Source organism: Phascolarctos cinereus, unplaced genomic scaffold (genome assembly GCF_003287225.1).
Source record: "Phascolarctos cinereus isolate Bilbo 61053 unplaced genomic scaffold, phaCin_HiC Scaffold_9;HRSCAF=440, whole genome shotgun sequence".
NCBI lineage: Eukaryota > Metazoa > Chordata > Mammalia > Diprotodontia > Phascolarctidae > Phascolarctos > Phascolarctos cinereus.
The window spans coordinates 143,410,561-143,430,857 of NW_027556402.1; the positions used below are offsets into that span (position 1 = coordinate 143,410,561).

A 20,297-nucleotide genomic window follows, 5' to 3' on the forward strand; every position below is an offset into this window, starting at 1 on the left:
GAAGTAAAAGGGAGAGAACTTGGAACTCAATATTTTAAAAGAGTGCTAATTGGGGGGGGGGGTGCCAAACTTTTGTTCTTGATTTTCTAAGCCTTTTCCCAATTACCTTAATAAAATAACATGCATGCACTCTCACACTCATATCCTACACAGATAATCCTCAACTCACTAAGGTGTTTTTTTTGTCATTTGTAAATTAATCAAGAAAGAAATGAAAGCAGCCAACAACTTGTTAGCAACTGAAAGCTGCATGCCTATTTATTATGAACATTTCTTCAGGAAGACAATTGTATAATACTGGATGTAGAAAACCTTAAATGGCAATATAACAACAAAATGACAGGAATCAATCAACACGTAATTATTGATAACTACTAGCAACTACTCTATGCCAGCTACTGTGCTAGGCACTGGGGATATGAAGATCGAAAAGACAGTCCTTATGCACCAAGAAGCCTTGACAGCAGGGACTATCTTTTGCCTCTTTTTATATTGCCAGAACTTAGCACAGGGTACATTGTAGGTGTTTTACAAATGTTTTATTGTTTACTGAATAACCTTCTAATGGAGGAGACAACATAAACACATGTAATAATAAGACATGTTGTTAGGGGAAGAGACCAAGAGATGTTTAATGTAGGAGCTAGCATTTAACTTGAGATTTCGCAGAAAGTTTTAAGCAAAGTTGAGGAGGGAGTGTATTCCAGGCACAGGGGACAGTCTGTGCAAGGCACAAGCATAGAAGATGTAATGTTTTGTGAGGAATAGCAAAAAAGCCAACTTGGCTAGACTGGAAAGAACTGTAGCTACATAAAGACTAACTCTTACATAAAGCTAATTCTAAAATAATTACTATATCTACAATCAAATCCATTAAATGATTAGAAGAAAGATCACAATAAATACTAACTTAAAAGGATAAAGATAAGAAAACACTGTACCATTACAGCAACTTCAACCTGACCTAAACAAGCTATTGGCTGTTTAACCTATGCAAAAATCTCATTAACAAGCAGTCCAAAAGAGCCCAGAAATCAGCTGAGCCAGCCAATGAAGGAAGGGACAAGGTGTTACATAGATTCTAAGGATAATACCAGTGTAGAGTATAAACTCATTTGCAAAACATTATGGAACAAAACAGTGAAAAACAGCAAAGAAAATAAGCCTTCAGATAACATCTCAACTTCCATGACATAGCAATACTAGATGACTCTAAAGCAATGAAATCCTGATTTCCTATGTAGAAGGCACTGTGGCTACAAAGTCAAACAGCCCCCACCCACAAATCAACAAGGCAGATATATTGTCTGTGGAAATAGAGAGACCAAAGATGGAACGCTAAGGTTAAGGAACAGCAAGCAGATCTGTTTTGATAGAATGCAGCATCTTGTAGGAGGATGAAATAGTGCTGGAAAAGAAGGTAACATCTAGAGAGCAAATGCTTTACATGACAGATTGAAGTTTGTATTTTATCTTAGAGACAATAGGAAGCCACAGAAAATTTCTGAGCAGAGGACAGATACAATTCAATCTGTGAAGATGATTCTGTTGAGTTATATGGAGGGATGATAGAAGGGAGAAACTGGGAACACAGATGCTAATTTGGAAGCAATTGCAAAAGGGTAGACAGGACCTGTGTGGTTTCTGACAAGTCACTTATCTTTTCTGGGTCTCAATTTCCTCATTTGTAAAATAAAGGAGTTGGACCAGATGACTTTGAAGGGGCCCTTCCATCTCTAGGACACTCTGAAAACACTGTACCATTACAGCAACTTCAACCTGACCTAAACAAGCTGTTTGGTTAGCATTTGTAAACTAAATCATGAATAGAACAAACACAAAATGAACTAGAAATGCAGCCATCTTTTAACTTCAAGGACAGTGGAACATGATATTTAAACCCCACCACATTAATAGCCAATGTACTATGTGAAAAAATGGTAATGATAACTTTTTTCTTTAAAAAAAAAGTCAGGAAAAACTGTTGGACTTAATTTTACACACAAAAGAAATCTGTGCTGACCCTTTATCTCCTGGTGAAAAAATATCCAAGGGGCAGCTAGGTGGTGCAGCGGACAGAGCACCAGCCCTGGACTCAGGAGGACCTGAGTTCAAATCCAGCCTCGGACACATATCACTCAATATGTGTGACTCTAGGCATGTCACTTAACCCAATTGCCTCACCCCCCAAAAAAAAAGAAAGAAAGAAAGAAAAAACATTCAAAAAGAATGAAAAACATTACAGTGATTTTACAACCTTAAGAAAAAGTTTAGGGGCAGCTAGGTGGTGTAGTAGATAGAGCACCAGTCCTGGAGTCAGGAAGACCTGAGGTCAAATCTGGCCTCAGACACATAATACTTCCTAGCTGTATGACTCTGTGCAAGTCCCTCAACCCCAACTGCCTCACTTTAAAAAAAAAAATTTAAATATAGCATCAACCACTGTGTAAAAATGGTACATATTAAGGTTTCCTTGATGAAAGATTCTCATGAGAAACATTCAGATTATTTTCCACTGTACATCTTTAAGGTTATACAATTCAAATTATCTTCTCCATTACATCTTTAAGGTAGTACAACTAATGGAGAAGTGTAGAAAATATAAGGCCCTACTGTGTTACTGATTTAAAAGAAAATTTTGCCTAAATTATACCAAAGGTAGCATGAAGGTCCCCCTTAGCAAGGTGTCTCCTTTGAGTATATTAAAATCATATAAGAATGTATGAGCAATGCAACTAGGGATAGCATTACTCAACAAGCCACTAACTGGTGAAATCAAATGAATTATTGAAAATTGAGAAAATCAAACTGATTCTCTTCTGTAACTGATTTCATTTTGTATCACCACTGACATTTTGTGTAACTACCTAAGTCACGTTTCATCTGACTCTGAGTTAGGTTTGGAGGTTCAGCTTTCCTATAAATCACTCGTTGTCTCTGAGTTAAGTTCAGAAGTTCAGTTTTCCTGCTAATCAAATCACTGTTCTATTCTTGTGTCAAGGATAGCAGTTATCCTTGAAAGATGAAGGTAGATGTCAGGAATTCTGATCTATTACCTCCATACTACTGGCTGTCCTTCAAGAAAGTCTGGTCCAGGGGCAGCTAGGTGGCGCAGTGGATAGAGCACCGGCCCTGGATTCAAGAGGACCTGAGTTCAAATCCGGCCTCAGACACATAACGCTTACTAGCTGTGTGACCCTGGGCAAGTCACTTAATCCCATTGCCTAGCCAAAAAAAAAAAAAGAAAAAAAAAGAAAGTCTAGTCTGTTACCACTTTGAAACCAACTAACCATGCAAATGGATACCATCAATGAGCTTTCCATAGTGACAAGATGGAAGGAAGGGTCGTTGCTAGCCCTGCATTCCAAATTTCCAACATTTAATATTGTTTTCCTCATCTATGATGCTGCAGGTTTTGTAACCAATTGCATTGTTTTCCCTGTCTATGATGTTGCCTTCTAGTTTTTGGATGCTCCTCCTCTTGTCCATAAAAATAATGTCAGCCCTTGTTCAGGGTCTCAGCTAGCTGAGGAGGCTGAGCCCCTGTTTACTGGAAAAGACATGCTTTGCTAACAAGTTGATTGTGCTTGGAGCTCTGTGCCTCAGTTTACCTTAAATTCAATCAAGACAATAAAACATAAGGAGACATGTTCACCTAATGTACTGAAAAGTATCATGAAAGATGCGTTGCAAAGTGAAAATATGAAGATGCCATGTTGATGACAAGGTTATCCCACTACGGAGGAGAAGGGATTAGGAGGGGAGAAAGACATTAATCAAAACTAGCTTTAAATTTCAAATCAATAATACTAGGGCTTCTGGAAAGGGCATGCAAAATGACTCCCAAATCTATCAATTCACAATCCCTGTGACTCCCTTCCATGGACACCACTCCCTTTCATGTGCTGTTATCCCCTACTAGAACATAAGACCAGTAACTACAAGGTCTTTCTCAGATTTCTGAATTTATATCCACAGCACTTACCATAGTATTAGCACGTATTAAATGCTTAATGTTTTTTCATTTATCAAGTTTTGTGGTGAGATGGCCTTACTATCTGTCCTAATGCTACATCTTCTAAACTCCTTGGCATTCTAATCTGACCTGATGGTGTACCCTAAGCACCTTGGGCTTTGCCATCATCCATCTGCTGATGCACCTTGGGGACTTCCTGGCCTTTCCATCCACCTCGAAGCTGAATCTCATATGCCTTATCTACCCCAAAGAGAGTTTAAGTTCCTTGAGAGCAGGGTCTGCCTCATTATTTCTGTTCATATCCCCAATTCTTAAGATATAATAATTCCCTTTTTCTTTTTTCGTTCATTTATTTAAATTTGCAAAATATCAAGGGAGAATGAGGGTGGCAATCAGAATGATAAAGCTAAAGACAAGATAAGAAAGAAAGTACTGGAAAAGAAATTACTGCCTATCAACTGAGAAATGGCTAAAAAAATTACGCACGTGAAGATAACAAAATGAGTGAACATAAAAGACAAAATACAAATTCAAAGATGGATGGGAAGACACGTAAAATGATGTATGCATCATGCAAAACCAGGAAAACAAAACATAGCACTGTAAAAATACAAAAAGAACAAAAAATTCAAGAATGATGTTCCTAAAAAAATTTTTGAGCAAGTTTCTCTGATGAAGGTTTCACTTCTCAAATATACAGAGAACTGACTCAAATTTATAAGAACACAAGTCATTTCCCATTTGATAAATGACCAAAAGATATGAACAGGCAGTTTTCAGATGAAGAAATAAAAGCTATCTACGGTCATATAAAAAAATGCTCTAAATTGAGAGGATGCCCATCAATTGGGGAATGGCTAAGCAAGTTGTGGTATATGAATGTAATGGAATACTATTGTGCTATAACAAATGAGGAACAGGCTGACTTCAGAAAAAACTGCAAAGACTTATATGGTCTGATGCTGAGTGAAGTGAGCAGAACCAAGAGAACTTTGTACACAATAACAGCCACGTTGCACGATGACTAATATTGATAAACTGAACCCTTCTCAGCATTACAAGGATCTAAGACATCTCCAGAGGCCTTGGGATGGAAAATGCTGTCCATATTCAAAGAAAGAAATCGAATCGCTATCACTTATTTTTACCTTCTGTTGAGTTTTGTTTCATCTTTCTGATGGTTCCTCCTATCGGTTTTAATTATTACTTACAACTTCACTAATATGAAAATATGTTTCACGGGTATGTAAATGTAAAGCCTATATCAGATTGTGTGCCATCTTGGGGAGGGTGGGGGGGAGAAGGGGGAGAAAAATTTTCAACTCAAAAGTATATGGAAGTGATTGTTGATAAATCAAAATAAATTAATAAAAAAATTTTTAAAAATGCTCTAAATCACTACTGATTAGAGAAATGTACATTAAAACAACTCTGAGGTACCACTTTACATCTATCAGACTGGTTAATATGACAGAAAAGGAAAATGACAAATGTTGGAGAGGTTAGAAAACTGAGACACTATTGAACTGTTGGTGGAATTGTGAACTATTTCAACCATTCTGGGAAGCAATTTGGAACTATGCCCAAAGGGCTATAAAACTGTGCATACTCTTTGACCCAGCAATAGTTCTATTAGGTTTGCATACCAAAGAATTTTTTTAAATAATGGAAAAAGACCTATATGTACAAAAATATTTATAGTAGCTTTTTTTGTGGTGGCAAATAATTGGAAATTTCGAGGATGCCCAACATCTGGGAATGGCTGAACAAACTGTGGTATATGATTGTAATGGAATATTATGCAATAAGAAATGATGAGCAGAATGCTTTCAGGAAAACCTGGAACTGATGAAAAGTGAAACAAGTAAAACCAGAACATTGTACACAGTACAATAACTTAGTTATTCTCAGCAACTCAAAGATCCAAGACAATTCTTAAGGACTTATTTTGAAAAATCCTATCAACCTCCAGAGAAACAACTGAGTCACTGAGTCGGAATGCAGACTGAAGCTTACTATTTTTTACTTTTTTTTCGTGGTTTGTTGTTTTTTTGGGGGGGGTCTGTTTTCTTTCACTACATGACTATTATGAAAATGTTTTGCATTACTGTACCAATATAACCTATATCAAATTGCTTGCTGTGTTAGGGAGGGGAGAAGGGTGGGAGGGAGAGTATTTGGAACTCAAAATTTTAAAAAAAGCTTATGTCAAAAATTTTACATGTCATTGGGGGGAAAAATTTTTTTAAAAAAAGAATGATATTCCTAGTTCTGCAGACTTTTACCTAGAAGGAACTTTAGAATCCATCTGAGCCAACCCCTTCATTTTACAGAAAAGGAAACAAGTATAAAAAGATTAGGTGGCCCCAAGAAGATTTCACCTCCTATTTCCTTCAAGAAGTGGGATACTATGGGTGGAAAACACTGTCTATACAGTCAAACAAATTGTTGGATTTGCTGAGCCTCTTCTCAAAATCTGTTACAAGGAATGATTCGCTGAATAACAAAGTGATAGCACTATATCCAGAGACAAATGTAACGTAAAAAAACAAGATTCATAAACAAAATTAAGATAGCTTAATCAAAAACAAGATGGGAGGACAAGGCAGGTTAGGAGGCTCTAGGCTAGACTCCAGTGTAAGGGACACGTATCAGGATCATGCATTCGGGGACGAATGTAATGTAAAACCAAGATACATTAATAAAATTAAGGTGACCATTAAAGACAAGATGGGAGGATGAGGAATTTTTGGAGAAACAAGGCTGGACTCTCGCGTAACAGACACAGAAGCGCCAGGATCACCAGCTCTTTTCATTATGTGTCATGGACCTCAGTGCTGCCCGGGCCTCAACGTTAGAAGTGGGACCCTCGGGAACATGGGTAATTAAAAACAATAAAAAAAAAATAGCCCATCCCCCCTTGGCCGTGCCCATGAGGAGTTCATAAGTGGGTTTCTTACCCTCGTCCGCGTCGTACATCTTGACAAATAGTTCTTAATAAGCCTAAGAATCAAGGAACAAAAAGAAGCAGACGACACTGCAACAGACCAGCGAACTCGAGCGCACTTGAGTTTCCGGCGTTCCCGGCAGACCTTGCGCCTTGACCCTACAACTCAGGTCCAGAACCTTCCGGTTCCTGCTCCGACTTCCGCTCAGGCCGAGGTTGAGTGCGCTGCGTTCTGTGGTTGCGCAGCGCAGAATGGGCGGGCCTTTTTGCGTTCCGACTGCGCCGCCGCATGCGGTGTGCCGAGGAGGCGGCGCTGTGTGGTGAACTCGTTTACGAACTGGTGGGATTCGGGCCTCTAGCAGCCTAGCGTCATTGAGGTGGGAAGAATGTTTCTAGATCTGTCGCGGTGTCTGGGGGTAGGAGACCAAATACCTAGATTAGAGTGATTTTCAACCTGTTATTACTTCAGGGAGGAATGAGAGAAATTGAAATAATAAATGCTTAGGTTGCAATATTGCCTTTCGTAAACGCTTTGGGGACTTGAGGGTAGAAGCGAAAAATCTGCAATCTACTTTGATCCCTTTTACATCCGCTTTTATTGTTTTTGTTATTTTATTTTTTTTATTACTTTATTAAACTTTAATCCTAAATCCATGGCCAGCCATTGATTTTTAAATTGAAGAAAGGTTAATACGTGAGAGTACCTTTTCCCAAGAGGAGTATGGAAGGGCGACCAGAGGCTGACGTTGACGGGTGACAAGTCCCTCCTAGGCCACCGTACGGGGAGGTCTAGCGGACACGTGCTCGAGTCTCGCGCCGCGCCTCCCTCTGTCTGGGAGCGCACGCCACGGTCCCCATGCTTCCCCAGAGCTTGTCGCGCCGGCTGCTGCTCCAGTTGCGGCGCAGGGCCGCGCCTCTTGCCGCGCGCCATGGCTCCCCGGCGCTGTGGCTCTCCCCGGGCCTTCCGGCCGCCTCTGCCTTCTCCCCGGTGCGCCTGCAGCAAAGCCAGGAAGCGAGGGGAGGACGAGGGGCGCTGGCCGTGGGCACGATGGTGGACCCCCGCCGGCTGGAGGAGAGCTTCGTGTTCCCGGAGTACGTCCCCGAGCCGGAGCTCGAACCGTCAGTGTCGGCGGAGCTGCAGCGGAGGCAGGAGGAGGAGGAGCGGGAGCAGCTGCTGCGGGACGAGCGGCGGCTGGCGCAGCAGCAGAGGAAGACCCGCGAGAAGAGGCAGCACCCGCTGGTTGGGAGCCCCGACCCCACGGTGCCGGCCAGCGGCGTGAACTGTTCCGGCTGCGGGGCGGAGCTGCACTGCCAGGACCCTTTCTTGCCGGGCTACCTGCCCAGCGAGAAATACCGCAGCCTGGAGGCGCAGCCCGAGGCGGGCGGGCTGGCCCGGGCCGTGTGTCAGCGCTGCTGGCTCCTGCTGCACCACCAGCGGGCCCTGCGGGTGCGGGTGAACCGGGAGCAGTACCGAGAGCTGGTGCACGCCGCGCTCCGGCGCCCGGGGCCGGCCCTCGTGCTCTACCTAGTGGACGTGCTCGACCTGCCGGACCCCCTGCTGCCGGACTTGCCGGACCTGCTCGGGCCCAGGCAGCTGGTGGTGCTGGGCAACAAGGTGGACCTGCTGCCCGGGGACTCCCCTGGCTACCTGGGGAGGCTCCGGGAGCGCCTGTGGGACGAATGCGCCAGAGCAGGTCTCCAGCCGGCGCCCAGAAAGGCAAAGAGGAGGTCGGCCGGAGCTGGGGCCGGGGCCCAGGAGGGGGTCCCGGAGAGCAAGCCGGCCCAGCCCGGCTGTCTGGTCCAGGACGTGCTGCTTATCAGCGCCAAGACCGGCTACGGGGTGGAGGACATGATCTCGGCGCTGCAGCGCTCCTGGCGCTACCGGGGCGACGTCTACCTGGTGGGCTCCACCAATGCCGGCAAGTCCACACTCTTCAATACCCTCCTGCAGTCCGACTACTGCATCGCCAAGGGCGCCGACGCCATCGACCGGGCCACCATCTCCACCTGGCCAGGTGAGCTGCGGGGCCGGCTCACACCCCACCCCCTACAGGAAGCCTTCCCCAACCCTACCCCTGTTAATTTCTCCCCATGTATCCTCGATGTGGTTTGCTTTGTGTATATTTGTTTGGGTGTTGTCTCCCCCGTTAAATTGTGAGTTTCTTGAGGGCAGGGACAGTCTTTTGCCTCCTTTTTTTTTATCCCTAGCACTTAGCATGTACATTTAAGTCCTCCCTTGCCCCATCCAACTCTTGCTGTCGAGGTGCTTCCTCTTTTGCCCACGAGGAGGTGTCTGGGACCTTACCCTGCTCAACCCCTCTTGGGTCCTTATTCGTTTGTAGCCCCCTTTTGTTTACTCTTTAAGGGGTCTTGACTTGTTTCATGCATCCCCACGAGGCAAGACAAAGCCTATGTTTAGTGCACCCTCCCTGTCTCCTTGCGTGGCCAGTATAATGAATGCTTGGAGTCGATAATCACTGGGAAAGAGGAAAAGAGACAACTTTTTGTTTTTGTCTTTATTGATTAAGACTTTGCACTAAAATACATTGCATTTTATTTGCTTCATCATTGTAAAATTTTACGTGTGTTTTGATATTTCAGGAACAACTTTAAATCTCCTGAAATTTCCTATTAGCAACCCTACTCCTTACAGAATGTTTGAAAGGAATAGGAGACTTAAAGAAGAAGCAACTAAAAGTGAAGATGATCTTAATGAGCAAGAGCAAAAGCATCTTAATCAAATGAAAAAGCAGGCTTATTTAGTAGGTGAGTGTCTTCTTAAGGAACAGATTATGGACTAAATCCCTTTTAATCCTTTGCTCTGGAACATGAAATCAAAACTCAGAATGATAAGGGTGACCTCTTAACTAAACTACTGTTTAAAAGCACAGATGGGTAAAACACTCAGAAAATGGAGGAGAATTTGTTTTTGGTTTTTGTGGGGAGTGGGAGTAGCATAGTAGGGTTGTAAAGTTGAATAAGTTGCCTTTCCATTGTCAGACGCAGTAGCCCTTTTAACTTCATCCTGTGAGTTATCTGATATGTTCTTTCCTGTTCAGAGACTCCAAAAAGTAGTAAAGATTGTCATTTCCATGTTGTACCCGGATACTAACCCATGTTCCTTTTCCTGCTAGCGGTGATGCTGCCAACTAATGCTGAGAGCCATTGTGTTTTAAATCTTCATTGCTGCTCAGTCTCAGTTTGAATTCTTCCCATATATGCAGCTACATATAAAATATTAACATTTACACTTAATTCTCTATTCCTTTAACTCTTTCCCCTGCCACTTGCTTACTCTGGAGGTCCCTTGGAGCTCTAAATCTGTGATTCTATGCTAAATCCATTTACCATACTGTAGTGCTGATGCCATAGGCTGCATAGTACTTACTATTTTCTAGGTCTAGAGCTGAAATTGACCTCAAAAGGGATCTAGTCTGACCTCATTTTACAGATAAAGAAAATAGGTCTAGGAAAGAGATTAAGTGACTTAACCAAAAGTATCCACCTACCTGTCCTTAATATTTCTGTGATTTAGTCTTAGTCCCTACATAGTAACTGAATTGAAATGGACGTACATAAAAGGTGGAAATTCAAACATTTTAAAGATCAATAACTTCAAAGCTACTCTCTTGTTGTAGGAAGAGTTGGAAGAACATTCTGTTCTCCAAAAAATGATGAAACCACTTTCGAATTTGATGCTGATTCACTTGCTTTTGACATGGAGAATGAGCCTCAGAGAATAACGCATGATGCTGCACCTGCCAGGCGCGTGGAATTGACACCTCAAGAAGTGAAAGATGCTCACTGGTTTTATGATACCCCTGGAATTGTAAAAGAAAATTGTGTATGTATTTTGTTTCATTTAGAAAGGATTAACAACAGTGAGAAGGTCCTGTCTAAATTAGCAAAAGATAAATTTGGGGGAAGTGTTGGGCAAAGAACCCTTACCTTCGGACTTAGTTCCACCGCATGTTATAGAACAAATGTGCAAATGTGGTTTTCTCCCTACAGGCAAGTGACTCTGTGAACATGGAATTTCCATTGCAGACATCTCACTTGTACATTTATGGGGGTGGTGCGAGTCACGGGGAAGGTGGATAATATAATTTAATAAGGAAATTAATATTTAATGTAAAGAAAGCTAAATAGAAATGATGCTAGTAACATCAAATATTTGATAGTGTTGGATAGCTGCATAAAATAAAAAAGTAATCCTATATAGATGGGGGGCGCGTAAAGATAATTAGCATTTACATAGCAACTATTAACATTTATATAGCAACTACTGTGCCAGATACTAATAAACACCTTAAAAATATTATCTCATTTGATCAACAACAAGCTGGTAAGGTAAGTGCTGTTATTATCCCCATTTTACAGTTGAAGAAACTAAAGCAAATATATTCTGAGGTTTACACAGCCAGTAAATATCTGAGGATAGATTTGAACTCCTCTTACCAACTCCAAACCCAGTGCTCTATCCACCAAGCCACCTAGTTGTATGCACTGTCATTATGTACCAGATAGTGATTTAAATCATGCTTTCATCTGTGAATCCATAACTTCCATCATGAAGTTAGTTGGTAATGACAGATGGGCATTTATTTTTCTCTACCAAATTTCTTAAAATGTTTTACTTTAAGTCACAGAAAATGTTTTATTTTAAGTCATAGAATTCTAGAGCTAAAAGGGACATTAGAGATAAGTGATTCTCAATTTCAGAAACTCTCCCCCTACTTTCACTTTGACACTGCCCTTCAGCCTTCCTTTCCTCCTTCCTATCTCCCCTCCCCCATCAGTCTAGCAGACTATTCCTGGAAAATAACCATCTTTTTGGCTAGCTTTTAAAATGTTATTTTTTGTGTTTTAAAAATAATGATACATTCCTTCAGTTATTAAAGGGCTACTATGTGCACAGCATTCTACTAGGTGGTATAATCACTATGAAAATAGATTATGTTGAGCGCTTCAAGGCTTACAAAAAAGTCCTTTGCTCAGTTTTTGTGAGGTCAATTCAAACCTGCACTATAAAATAGGATCAGATTTTATGTGGTTTACATTTTGGACTCACTAGTAGTTCACAAACCATATTCTGAAAACTACCATCCTCATAGCTGTATCAAGGAAAAGGGCATTTAAAAAAATTTTTTTTGTTGTTTTTTTTAAGGACTAGGCTTAAATCAGAAATCTTGTCAATCTAGTACTTCGAAACTTTCAGCTTAACTAACTTTTGAGAGAGAGACATAGCTCTGTACTGACAATGAGAGATGCTAAATAGGAATTATATATTCCAAATAATATTTATCTTAAAAGTTAGAACCATCAGAAAATTCAGTTTTTTTAAATTATTTTAGTTTCCAACATTCACTTTTATAACATTTTAGTTCTAAATTTTCCCTCCTCCCCAAGACAGCATGCAATTTGATATAGGCTATACATGTGTAGTCATATTAAACATATTTCCACATTAGTCATGTTATGAAAAAAGAATCAGAACAAAAGGGAAAAATCACAAGAAAGAAAAAATAGTATGCTGCAATCTGCTTTTAGACTTCATAGTTCTTTGTCTGGGTATGGATAGCATTTTCCTTTAGGAATTGTCATAGACTATTACATTGCTGAGAAGAGTTAAGTCTATCAAAGTCAGTCATCTTACAGTGTGGCTTTTCCTGTATACAATGTTCTGGTTCTGCTCACTTCACTCAGCATCAGTTCATGCAGTTCTTTCCAAGTTTTTCTGACATCTGCCTGCTCACCATTTCTTATGGAACAATAGTATTTCAGTATACCACAACTTGTTTAGTCATTCCCCAATTGATGGGCATCCCCTCAACTTTCGATTCTTGGCCACCACAGAAAGAGCTGCTATAAATATTTTTGTAGATGTGGGTCCTTCTCCCTTTTTTACAATTTCTTTGGGATACAGACCTGGTGGTGGTATTGCTGGATCAAAGGGTATGCACAGTTTGATTGCCTTTAGGGCATAGTTCCAAATTGTTTTCCAGAATGGTTGGATCAGTTCACAACTCCACAAACAATGCATTAGTGTTCCAATTTTCCCACATCTCCAAATTTGTCATTATTCTGTTTTGTTTTGTTAGCCAGGCTGATAGTGTGATGTGGTACCTCAGAGTTGTTTTAATTTGCATTTTCCTAATCAGTAGTGACTTAGAGCATTTTTTCATATGACTATAGATAGCTTTCATTTCTTCATCTGAAAACTGCCTATTCATATCCTTTGACTATTTATCAATTGGGGAATGACTTGTGTTCTTATAAATTTGACTCCATTTTCTATCTTTTAGAGATGAGGCCTTTATCAGAGACACTGGCTGTAAAAATTGTTTCCCAGCTTTCTGCTTCCCTTCTAATTTTGGGTGCATTGGCTTTGTGCAAAATGTAATTAACTTAATGTAATCAAAATTATCCATTTTGCATTTCATAATGTTCTCTTTCTCTTGTTTGGTCATAAATTCTTTCCTTCTCCATAGATCTGACAGGTAGACTATTCCTTGCTCTCCTAATTTGCTTATATTATTACCTGTTATATCTAAATCGTGTACACATTTTGATATTATCTTGATATATAGTATAAGATGTTGGTCTATACCTAATTTCTGCCATAGTATTTTCCAGTTTTCCCAGTAATTTTTGTTAAATGGTTCTTAAGCCAGAAGCGGGAATCTTTGGGTTTATCAAACCATAGATTACTATAGTCATTGACTACTGTGTCTTGTGTACCTAACCTATTCCACTGATCTGGCACTCTATTTTTAAACCAGTAACAAGTAGTTTTGATGATTGCTGCTTTATAATACAGTTTTAGATCTGGTATGTGTGAGCTACCTTCCCTTACATTTGTTTTCATTAATTCCTTTGATATTCTAGACCTTTTGTTTTTCCAGATGGATTTTGTTGTTATTTTTTCTAGCTCTATAAAATATTTTTTGGCAGTTTGATTGGTATGGCACTGAATAAGTAAATTAATTTAAATAGAATTGTGATTTTTATTGTTTAGCTCAGCCTACTCATGAGCAGCTGATATTTTTCCAGTTATTTAGATCTGGCTTTATTTGTGTGAAAAGTGTTTTGTAATTGTGTTCATATAGTTCCTGGGTTTGTCTTGGCAGGTAGACTCCCAAATATTTTATATTGTCCACAGTTAAAATTTAAATGTTTTGAAAATAACATATAGCAAGGTTGATTTTTATGGCGAATATCAGAACTTTCACTATTCAGCTTAACTTAGCTCAAAGATTCATAGGATCAGAGATCTGCAGCTGAAAGGGACCTCAGGCCAGTTAGTCCATCTTCTTTGTTTTATAGTTAAGGAAACTGAGGCCCAGGAGAGTGACTAAATTAAAAACTGTAAGTTCACAAAATTTCATGCCATTTTCTTCACAGGTCTTAAATTATCTGACCGAAAAGGAAGTAAAGATTGTTTTGCCAGCACATTCCATTGTCCCAAGAACCTTTATTTTGAAACCTGGAATGGTTCTCTTTTTGGGTGCTCTGGGACGCTTAGATTACCTACAGGTAAGCAAAATGATATCCTTTTTAAAATGTGACTAAGCACTTTGTGCTGTTCTGGTTTTTTTTAAATAATGTATCTTCTTCAGGATATTGAGTGTTACCAAAAGAGCTTGGCATTTAGGTCAGGATATTTTTCTTTTCCTTTGGTATTGTTCATGCGGAAATCACATGCTTGTCAAACACTCAAGTAAAGATATGATATGTGCCTTACAGAAACACAAGGGAGTCAGGTTTCCTTATTTCTGATCTGTTATACAGTGAGTTTAATAAAAAAAAAAAACTTTCTGGTGTCATCATATTTATATAGCATCTTTTGGCGCTCTTGGGAGTCATCCCTATTTTATTTAGATTTGGAGAAATGAGAAAAATTGATGCAAGTGTATCCGAGGTCACTAAATCAATCTGACCAAGGTAGGGGTGAAACTCCAGGCTCATCATGTTTTGAGTCCTTGCCACTTACAAGACCATATTCACTTGTGAAAGAAATGTGTTATGGGCTCCTGTCTGCTTGGGAAGAAATAGCACATAAGAGTCTAGGTTAAAATATTCATCTGTTTACATATTAAGTCGCAATCTATAATAGCCTGCTTTAATGTAAATATTTTAAAGTTTGCTTCTGATTCAGAAACGAGATTAACAAAGCTATTTTCAAGTAATAGGCTTTAAGTAAAACTTTTACTTTTGGTAGTGATCAGAAGCTTACCGTTTGTAATTTGATAGTTTTTGCTAGAAATTCCTTGGTTTGGCAAATCAGGATCATATTTACCGTAGCTCTTCATTACAAAAACAGGAAGAATTTGATTTTAAATTCACTGCAAAAGTAATGTTTTAGTAACACCCATATCTCTCTCTCTCTCTCTCTCTCTCTCTCTCTCTCTCTCTCTCTCTCTCTCTCTCTCTCTCTCTCTCTCTCTCTCTCTCTCTCTCTTCTATAATAAATATTTGCTTTCTGATTTCCCTAGCAGGTGATAATGGTTTTTTTCCATCCTTTTTTTTTTAATCCTGACATATTTTAGGGCTTCTGTTGTACTGTGTAAAGGCCTAAACTTTTAAATAAAAGATAAAAATCATTTTCTGTTTCTATCAGAATATTAATTCCAACATTTTATCCATCGTCTCTGGATAGTCCCAGAAATTTTGGTCATTGGACAACCTGAAAACTGATTATAAATCTTAAAATAACTAGTTAACTTTACAGAAATAGAGATTTAATAAGGGGGGGAAATGGGGTATTTGAGCTTACCTGCAAAGGACAGACTGCTGTTTACAAACATAAAAGCACAGAAATGTGATAGGGTGTGTGTGGACTACATAAATTACATATAGGCCTTATTTTTCAGAATAAAAAGACACCTTTTCAGTTTTTAATAAAAAATTATCAAGCACATCTATAGATATTCATAATGGTTGATTTGTATTTAAATGGTACTTTGCATAGAAGATGTAAATTAAGGCACATTGATTACTTCTATGCTTTGAATTTTGCTCATAAGAAAGTATAATAGTTTACATTTTTGTTATTGCCCTAAATTAACTTTAAAAAATAATATTTTTGTAAGTTTGGTTTTTTGTTTTTCATGTTTGGAAAAGTGTTTTAGCTTTTTTACTTCTTCAGGGAAATACATCAGTGTGGTTTTCTGTTGTGGCATCAAACTTACTTTCAATCCACATTACTGCCTTGGAGAAAGCAGATACCATCTATCAGAAGCATGCAGGTCAAGCATTACTTCAGGTAACTGGATATTTTGGTGACTGCATTTGTCTGTGGCTATCGCGACATGTGATAGCCCCTTAAGCCCAGCACACATTCCTGATTGACACGGCAGGGCCAGTAGAGCCTTTGTTAGGACGAAACTTAACCACAGCACAGTCTTTGTTATGCTTTCTGCCAGCACTGGCCCCATACTCTTTCTTGTCCCTTGTTTGCAAGAAACTGTATGAAAAGAGGAGCAAAAAAACCTTTGGGTTCCCTTTAAGTGGGGTGAGAGTAGAAACCAGTTTAGATAAAAATAATGAAGAAACAGTACAAATTGAACACTGAGTTTGAAGGGAAAGGACCATCAAAGCCTGGTGATGAAAGTGCATAGGTTAAAACTGTTCAAATTGTTCACTACTTGTGCTCAGATACTTTGTGAGCACTTTCTAATTAAGGCCTCAGAGGAATTGACGCCTTTTTTTTTTCTTAAACTTTAAACTGGGAATAAGAGGTTTTCAGGCATTGTTGTTCCTTCACAGAGCTGTGTACAATACAGTGGCTGAGTCTTGACTTGTGGCCAGTAATTTTGGGGTAGTATTCCACTTAGTTCTAATCATGGTTCAGATTTATATACAACCTTGGTCATTAAAGGGAAGAGATTGCCTTAGGTACCCAAATACTTAGCCAACATTCTAATTTTCTTATACTTTGTAGGGTTCATCTTGAAAAAAGCACTTGATCGTAGTTGCATTTTTGTTCTTGTTGTTCAGTCCTGTCCAACTCTTCATGAGCCTGTGGACTATACTGTCTATGGAATTTACTTGGCAAAGATGCTGGAGTGGTTTATCATTTCCTTCTTCAGTGGATCAAGGCAAGCAGAAGTTAAGTGACTTGCCCAGGGTCACCCAGCTAGCAAGTGTCTGAGGCCAAATTTGAACTCAGGTCTTCCTGACTCCAGGCCCACTGCTCTATCCACTGAGCCCCACCTACTTGACATTTTGTTCTTCTGTATGGTTTATAGATTTGCTTTTCTTACAGTTATATTTTTGAACTACAGAAAGTTAAAGTCTTATCCTTCTTTGTTGCCTGATCATAGGATTTCAGTGATTTACTTCATTCTTAAGAATCATGGATTTATTTTGAGTTTCTAAACTTTTTTTTTTAATGATAGGTTCCAATGGGTGGAGTTGAAAGAATGGCAGAGTTCCCACCTCTGGTTTCTCAAGACATTACATTGGAAGGAATTGGGAAACTTGAGGCAGTGGCTGATATCAAGTTTTCAACTGCTGGTAATTGAACATTGAACACTTTTTAAAAGTTTAAATTATTTGAAATAGGCACACATTTACATTTAGAATTGCCCAAGTGATTGTAATTCTTGCAAATAGTTGGTGTAAATAAGATATTCTAAGCTGTACAGACATGCCTAATCATAGAATAAAGACCATTTTGAGGGGCAGCTAGGTGGAACAGTAGATAGAGTTCAGCTCTGGAGTCAGGAGGGACCTGAGTTCAAATCTGGCCTCAGACACTTGGTACTTAAATAACTGTGTGACCCTGGGCAAGTCATTTAACCCCATTGCCTTTTTTTAAAAAAAGACCATTCTGGGGAGAAAAAAAAATTAGTATTTCTCAAGCATTGTGTTAACTAGTCATTTGTATATGTATACCTGAGTATACATATATACTTTTTTAAGCAGAGAAATTGTTTTGTTTTACTACTCTTTCATAAGTTCTTTTTATTTGTGTATTGTCCATCTTTGATTTAGTAGGAAGGCATCTAATAATTTCATGTGATGTTTGTTCATCATTTCTTACACAGGTTGGGTTGCAATAACATCGCTATCAGAGGACAGACTCCATCTTCGAGGCTACACACCTCAAGGAACAACTCTGACCATTCGGCAGCCTCCTCTTTTGCCTCACATTGTTGATGTCAAGGGGGAACGAATCAAGAAGAGTGTGGCCTATAAAACTAAAAAGCCACTTTCCTTAGTGGATAGACTGAAATCAAGTAGAAAAAGAAAATAAAGGAGAAATTAATAAATGTAGAGTATTGTTATAAATTATATTTACTACAAACACGAGTATTGCTATAAATTACCATTTTTTTCTAGGAAAAGATCTGTAGCCTATGTTTATGCCAATAAAATTCATTTTCTGTCAGGAAGGAGGCTTCTCGGAATTTACTTTTGTTTTTTAAAAAAGTATCATGAACACTGAATTTATCAAGTTATAAGCTAAAGTGGAGCCATTATATCTGATAAAACAATATTTAAGAACTTAAACCAGGGTTGGGGAACCTGTGGCCTTCTGGGTCCTTGGGGTCCAGCCTTTTGACTGAGTCCAGGTTTTACAGAACAAATCCTTTTATCAAAGGGATTTGTTCTATGAAGTTTGGATTCAGTCAAGGGGTCAAATTTGAGGATCTAGAAGGCCACATGTGCTTCCAGGCCGAAGGTTCCCCACCCCTGACTTAGACTTAGGTACTGAAATAAGAGAGGCAGGTGAAAACATGCTAAGTTCATTGCTTGTGGAAGGAGACAAAATGCCCTCTAGCAATGGATGCTTTACCTAAATAATTAAGTTTCATTATCTAATCTGTAAATTCTTGGGCCATTTAACCAACAAAAGTTAAGATTTCCATAATCCATGTCCTAAAGTGTTCAAATTTAATGGGGAACAAGTTTCCTGGTAAAACCAGTAGGACAGGAAACTGGAGTTGGCCTTAGTGCCATTTTGTAGGCTTCATCACCATAAATGCCTAATAGAGAAAAAAAAGTAAATATTCAGACTGATAATAGAGGAATGAAGGTCTGACTTTCCATTCTCATGAGTCAGGGCCCCTGGTCATAGCTGGGTATCTTCAAATAAGTAAATAAGATGTCATCTGATCCATCACTCCCCCATAGGACTGTCATCTCTTTTTCGACTGGGGTAATAAAACAACATAAGACCCAGAAAGGAAATAAAGACACTGTGAAATAGGAAGTGATAGTATTGCACAGAGGCACTCACTTATGACACCTCAGCCTCAGTTCCTCTCCTTTGGGGAACTACTTGCTATAATCAGACATCCTGATATGACAAATCTACCACCTACTTTACAACCTATGCTGCTAATCAGTGCTGATTGGGGTGTTTGATTCTGATATCTGTATGTCAATGGTACTCCAGTGATTTCTAACCAATTAAGAACCAACCTGACCCACCATACTTCTTTTAAATACAGTAATTCAGTACACTGCAGTTCACGAAATAGACTAATGAAACCAGGACAAGAATGTAAGAGCTTCTTGAGGAGGAAGTAAGGGAGATTGGGTTAAGGAGATGACTTGACCCCACTTCATTTCCACAAAAGGAAAGTGGGTATGTTAACAACTAGCAACAAAAGGCAGAATTGTTTCCCCGGTTTACTATATCTTGTGCTTTTCACTAATGTGTAGTTTATGCTTAGAAAAAATAGCATGTAAATTTGCAAGGTGCTTTACATAATTTAATTCATTTGAGCCTCACAATAATCCTTTGAAGTATGTGCTATCATTATACTCATTTTATAGATAAGGAAACTAAGGCAAAGAGGTTCAGTGACTTAGCCGGGCCACGCAGCTAGTATCCAAGGTGGGGTTTGAACTCAGTGTTCCTGATTCCAAGTCCCTTTTTCTATCTACTAGTTTAAACTATGGATGTACCACTGAGTGGCAAATAAAAAGTTCTATGGGATGCTGGCCTATAAGGCATAGCTTAAAACATCAAACCATGTACTATGTCTGGCACACAAAAGGTGCTTAATAAATGCTTGTGGGTTGATTGACTCCTGTTTTATAAATCAGGGCTGGTGAGCTGGCTCAGATTAACTGAAAGGCTTGAATTGTAAAATTCTATTCCAAATTACTATGTAAATGCCTACTCTTAGCATTAACCAGTATCCTGTCCTGTAGTTCTCCAACAGTTTTGTTTGTGTTGGGGTATTTCCCTTAACAACCAGAAATGAAAACAGTAGAGGCGCACAGGCACAGTCTTGTGTTTCTGGCCACTCACAGACTTCCTTCAAAATGGAGATTTGGGAAGCTTCCAAGTCAATGACTCACCCACAGCTCCAGCTGCAGCAGTCATCAAATGGTTTCATTTCTTCACCTAGCATG

General features: G+C 39.4%; 2 protein-coding genes across 5 annotated transcripts in view; one reads left to right on the plus strand and one right to left on the minus strand.

Moving 5' to 3' along the window:
• Nucleotides 1-7,068, minus strand: part of POLR2B (RNA polymerase II subunit B) — a 30,768-nt gene extending 23,700 nt beyond the window's left edge. Inside the window, exon 1 of the mRNA XM_020975342.2 lies at nt 6,937-7,068. Within this exon, the coding sequence (XP_020831001.1) occupies nt 6,937-6,955 (19 nt within the window). The 5' untranslated portion in view covers nt 6,956-7,068. The remainder of the gene's footprint in view (nt 1-6,936) is intronic.
• Nucleotides 7,069-7,110: 42 nt separating this feature from the next.
• NOA1 (nitric oxide associated 1) lies at nt 7,111-18,322 on the plus strand. Of its 4 annotated transcripts, none has more exons than XM_020975344.2 (7): nt 7,112-8,938; nt 9,525-9,689; nt 10,562-10,767; nt 14,328-14,459; nt 16,055-16,188; nt 17,324-17,441; nt 17,975-18,084. In XM_020975344.2, the coding sequence occupies exons 1-7, from the start codon at nt 7,780-7,782 to the stop codon at nt 17,987-17,989; spliced, it is 1,929 nt and encodes a 642-aa protein (XP_020831003.1). In that variant the 5' UTR covers nt 7,112-7,779; the 3' UTR covers nt 17,990-18,084. The 4 variants fall into 4 exon arrangements, with proteins under 4 accessions (XP_020831004.1, XP_020831003.1, XP_020831005.1 ...); XM_020975343.2 differs by having other exon boundaries at nt 7,113-8,938; nt 16,072-16,188; nt 17,975-18,322; XM_020975345.2 differs by lacking the exon at nt 17,324-17,441 and having other exon boundaries at nt 7,111-8,938; nt 17,975-18,203.
• The last annotated feature ends 1,975 nt before the right edge of the window (nt 18,323-20,297 follow it).